This window comes from Nicotiana sylvestris, chromosome 4 (assembly GCF_000393655.2).
Source record: "Nicotiana sylvestris chromosome 4, ASM39365v2, whole genome shotgun sequence".
In the NCBI taxonomy this organism is placed as follows: domain Eukaryota; kingdom Viridiplantae; phylum Streptophyta; class Magnoliopsida; order Solanales; family Solanaceae; genus Nicotiana; species Nicotiana sylvestris.
This window is the reverse complement of record NC_091060.1, coordinates 151520974-151526069: the sequence shown is the minus strand read 5'-3', so window position 1 is coordinate 151526069 and position 5096 is coordinate 151520974. Positions and strand designations below refer to the sequence as shown.

General features: G+C 33.0%; 1 protein-coding gene across 1 annotated transcript; it reads right to left on the bottom strand.

The window, feature by feature from the left end:
* Positions 1 to 1050: 1050 nt before the first annotated feature.
* On the bottom strand, positions 1051 to 2748 carry LOC104240909 (F-box/kelch-repeat protein At5g43190). The gene has a single exon (XM_009795812.2). The coding sequence runs from the start codon at positions 2585 to 2587 to the stop codon at positions 1460 to 1462; it is 1128 nt and encodes a 375-aa protein (XP_009794114.1). The 5' UTR covers positions 2588 to 2748; the 3' UTR covers positions 1051 to 1459.
* Positions 2749 to 5096: the final 2348 nt, after the last annotated feature.

Here is a 5096-nt window from a genome sequence, read left to right as displayed (position 1 = left end):
ACCGAAAACAGATCGATTTGTGACGGTCGGTAAACGTATGGTCGTAAAGTAGACCAACTGACTTTGGTCGATTGTGACAGATCGATTTCGGTTGGTCAATTAAAATTTTACAAAAGACAAAAAAAATTTGCCCATAAGATTGACCGATTATTTTAATTATGTAATTAAAAAATACACAATCTGAGAATCGAACTGGGGTCTGTACTGTTGCAGGATAGTATTCTAGTACTAGACTGTTGATGGATATTAGTTTAAGACCTTTTTTTATTTTGTTTATACTCTTTAATTGTATTTTCGCGCGAAAATAACCGATCGATTTCGGTTAGTTTTATTTTAAAAAATAAAATTATCAATCAAATCGGTCGGGTTTTTAAAACAACTGACCGAATACCTACCGATTACGGTTGTTTTTTGAATATCAGATTTAATTTATTTTAAATAAAAAGTCGACCAAAGTTGGTCGAATTCTTGACAAATAAATTTCACGGGACACATAAATAATTTTCTGCATTTTTGCGCAAAAAAAAAAATTGACTGAAGTTGGTCGGTTTTATTAAAAAAATATAAAATAAAATATTTTGAAAAACCGACTGACTCGATTTTTCTGTCGATTTTTTGACCGACCGAAGTTGATCGGTCGGCCGCGATTGATTGTGACCGAATTTCTAATAGTGCATGCCATTCTTATTAGGCCAAGTCACTATTTAGTGAACTGTTAATCTACGTGCGAAAATAACCACTATAATCTCTACCGATCAACTTTACAATATAAGCTCCTACAAAAATCATTAACCTACAACTAATGGTGTTGTACAAATAAAAGATTAAGAAAGATTTTTCTCCTATTCTCCCCTCTTGGAGAAAAGTGAGCCGTTGCCTAATCCATCCATGTGCCCCCTTCATAAAAGTTTGAAGTCTTATATTAAAATTGGGTCAGATGCCTAATAATTAAGTAACATGCACAAGTACTACCCCATATTTGTTGCACGTTGATAACAAGTTGTTTTGCACAAAAATGGAGACATCAATCACCGTTAAAGATTAGAGTCATACAAAATTGTCCAAACCAAGACAAGAAACTCAATTGCCTTTTAGTTCCTTTTCTAATTACACCACTTTCAAGCAAACAACGCTTCCACAAGATTTTCATATGCTAATAGATCATCGCTCAAGGCAGCAAATCAAACACAATACTACTCCTATAGCCCTATATACACGAAAACAAAAAACATAAAGAACACAAATTAAAGAGAGTCGAGGAACAAAAATCAAGTAGTTAGACCTCTTCTTTCTTATGCCGAGGGTCTTTCGGAAGCAGCCTCTTTGCCTTCTTGAAGCTGAAAGTAGGATAAAGTCTGCGTACACACTAAAGTAGGATAAAGTCTGCGTACACACTACCCTTCGGTAAGACCTCCTTAGAAGTACGCAATTTAGTCTTTCTAACGAATTGATTTTGCTATTAGACAAAAGCATATAGCTCAGGAACAAAGGAAAACCATTTGAATCCACAACTCCATTTATCAGGCAATGAAGGGCATTTTGGAAGCCAATGCCAAGTCCTTCTATTAACCTTGTAGTATAAAATCTCAGGCCAAGAATAGCAACAAACACAAATCAACCCTTGATGCCAAAAGCAATAAACATGTTCATAGTTGTGGTAACAAACTGATAAAAACTTCCTACAAATCAATTCTGGCACATTCTCAACTTCCACCCAAATCTTGAATTTCTCATCCAATTCCCACAATTTCATACTTCTTGAAATCCCATTACTCCCATTTCCACTAATCAAGCACAATTTCTTATCCCCATCACTTACCAATCTAGCAAAAGTAAGCTCTATAGGCAGCTCAAAATTTGATCTTTGCCACTTGCCAGTATTAAGATCCATATATACTATAAAGTAAGGCTCTGGTGTAATAAAATACAAATACCCATTATGAAAAACACCCTCTTGATTATGATTTTCATTTAAAATCAGATCAAAGCCTCCAAATTGGATCCAAGAATGAACCAAAGAATCATAGACAAAAACATGGTTGTTTGAAGATCCAGTAGTAGACATCACAAACAACTTATACCCATTATTAGGTAAAGAAATTAAAGTGAGAGATTCAAAAGCAAAAGGCAAAGTTGGGAATTTAACAACCCTTGAAGTTCTTGCTAAAACATTTGTTATGATAAAAGAATTAGAACTCGGGCGAGTGAAACAAAGCAAGCCATTAGAAGAAGATAAAAGAAGAGATGAAGAAGATGGTAAAACAGGTGAAATACAAAGAGATAAGTTACGCCAATTGTTGTGAACAGTGTCAAATAAAGGGTACTGTCTAGGAAATTGTGGGTGTGAAAGTAAGAAAAATGAAGAAAAAGGTGAAGAATTTGGTGAACTAGAAGAAGAAGAAGGAGAGTGTTTAGAGATAAAAGGAGGAGAAAATAAAAGAGTCTTGAAATGCTTACAAGTTGATCTGAGTTTCAAGAAAGTCTTCAATGGCAGAAATGAAAGTAAATATTCCAATACATGTTCTGGTAATTTACTCCATATTTTTGGATCCATTTCTTTTGCTATTACCATCTTCTTGTTTTCCATAAATACTAATGAAAATATCAGTTGCAGCTAATTTTTATAGATGCTTTATTTGCTTCTGGTTTTTGGGGTCTAGTATTGGTGAGCAACTAACTTGATTTGTTTTGACAAATTGGTAACGTGATTTTCAAGGTGGAGAGAGATAAATAGAACAAGCCAAGCGATTAAACTAGAACTCATATGGACAATTTAATAAGTTTAATTGAGATCGATGCTCTTAATTTTTTAATTGTATAATAAAGTTGGCGTTGACTTGAAAATTGAAATTGCAAGTGTGAACTAAAGATGGCATAGTTAGATCAATATGAACTGGTCTTATCGGTACTGTCTAATTTTGACAATCGAAGATTTAAAACACACTCCATTTCCTTGGCTAATATTGGAAGGGGGGAAATAGGGGGGGGGGGGATGGATAGCATATATTGCTGGAAAATTAGCTGTGATTTTCTTGTAGTACATATTGGAAACACCCAAAAGTTTTAGCTATTTATTAGATCAAACATAGTCCACATAAAATTTAAAAGCATCTCAAGCTGTAGCGAACCTTTATTTGGAGTTAATAATTTTAACATGGAGTAGCTACAACAAGATTATTTAAGGACAAACATCATATTAAAGTTAGCAAAATACCTTTTCGTTTATTATATTAAAAATAACGAAGCGGAGCCTTGGAGCAATGGTAAAGTTATCTCCGTGTGACCTATAATTTACGGGTTCAATCCGTGGAATCAGCCACTGATGCTTACATCAGGGCTTAGACTGCCAACATCACACTCCCTTTGGGTGTGGTTCAAGCAGTGAAATCAGCCGCTAATGCTTACATCAGGGTAGACTGTCTACATCACACCCTCTTTGGGTACAGTCCTTTTTCCGGACACAGAATACTTCGTGCACGGAACTAATCTTTTATATTAAAAATAACACTCCGTATCCAATGCTGGAAAATATTACTGTAGTTTTAAAAATCAGTAGATAATGTTGTTTTATTTTTAAACATATCAGAGAGGATTGAAAGGAAGGGAAAGTGATGAAAGACTTTGTTTGATGGTTGCTTACTTTCTGGCCTCTGGGACGGCATGATTAACATTGCAACACACGTAATCTCAGTTTGCTTATTTTTATTTCTAACAGTTAGTGGTTTTGTGCTCTCCCACACCCAACGAAATTGTAATGTACTCAAGAATTGAAATTAAATTGGAAAGTTTATTGATCAAACGAATTTGTACAATCAGTTACAGTTTTGAGAATTAATACATCAATTCCTAAATCGAACTATCTAATTCAATAGATAAGAAGAATTAAGAAGAAGAGGAGAGCAGAAGAAGGAGAAGAGAAGAGACGAGAAGGAAGCGAAGAGATACACAGAGAGAAAAAGAGAAGTGAGAAGCAGAAGCTACGAAAATGGATTAAAATTCTGAATACCATGTTCACCGCTTGCTTGTCTCTATATATTGGAAAGTTTCCACATCGGTGAAATAAGAGTTGAAAGTTATTGACTCACGTGAGAACAAGTCCAACACGTGACCTCCTTTGATAACTAATTCCCGATCATAACAGAAATGAACAAACAAATAAGGATAAAAGAAAAATGATAAAACACATAATAGATCCTTTTTTATAAACACTTAATGATTCTTTACAAATATTTAAATGTAATTTTTACTTAAAATTTTTTATTTATCATTAATAAAAAACTTTATAATGATAGAAATGTTATATTGTACGATATAATAACTCAAAAGTTTTATAGTGACACATATATTATAGCTTGTTAATACCGCAAATTTTAAATATTACTTTCCTTTATAAACATTATGCCCAAGTCCAACTAAATAAAATCGCATAAGATGAAGCAGATGAGTCATAAATGAAATATGAAGCCAAAGCTATGTGCGGAAGACAGATACATTTTCACTACTCGTGGTTTTTGACGACCTATAGTATTATTTATGGCTTGACTGGGTTTCTGGTGACTTATGCCACATTCTATAACTTTTGTCGTTAAAGGAAAATTAGTCAATAATGTTCGTAAAAGATTTCCTTCCAAATTAGAAGAAAAAAGGGAATTGTAGGTATACATATTATTTTTGCCTAACACTATGTTTGAATCATTGTTACCCATCGTTTTATAATAAATTGTATTATATTGTATCATTTTATGAATACTTTGCTGTTGTTAAATAATATTTTTGTTGTTTGGTTTGACAGTATATTGTAACTGATACGTTCACTAAAATACTCCCAATTATTTTAAACAAAATTTGTCAAGAATTACACATAAAAATAATTTAAATAAGTATCTTTCTACTAATTTATCATTAAATACGTAGCTTGGAAACAAGAGAAAAAAACTGGGAAAAAAAGGTTAACTAATATTAAAAAAGTTTTTTTTTTAAAAGGTTAGCAACAAAAAAAATTAAAACGATGGAAAGAGACAAAGAATCGCACGGAGACTTGAATAAAAAGAACGGGGCAAACCAACTCTAGAATAGATGGAAGAAGACAAAGTAGG

What these genes read in the sequence shown, in the direction of transcription:
- LOC104240909 (XM_009795812.2), bottom strand. Translation starts at nt 2,587, where the DNA reads ATGGAAAACAAGAAGATGGTAATAGCAAAAGAAATGGATCCAAAAATA.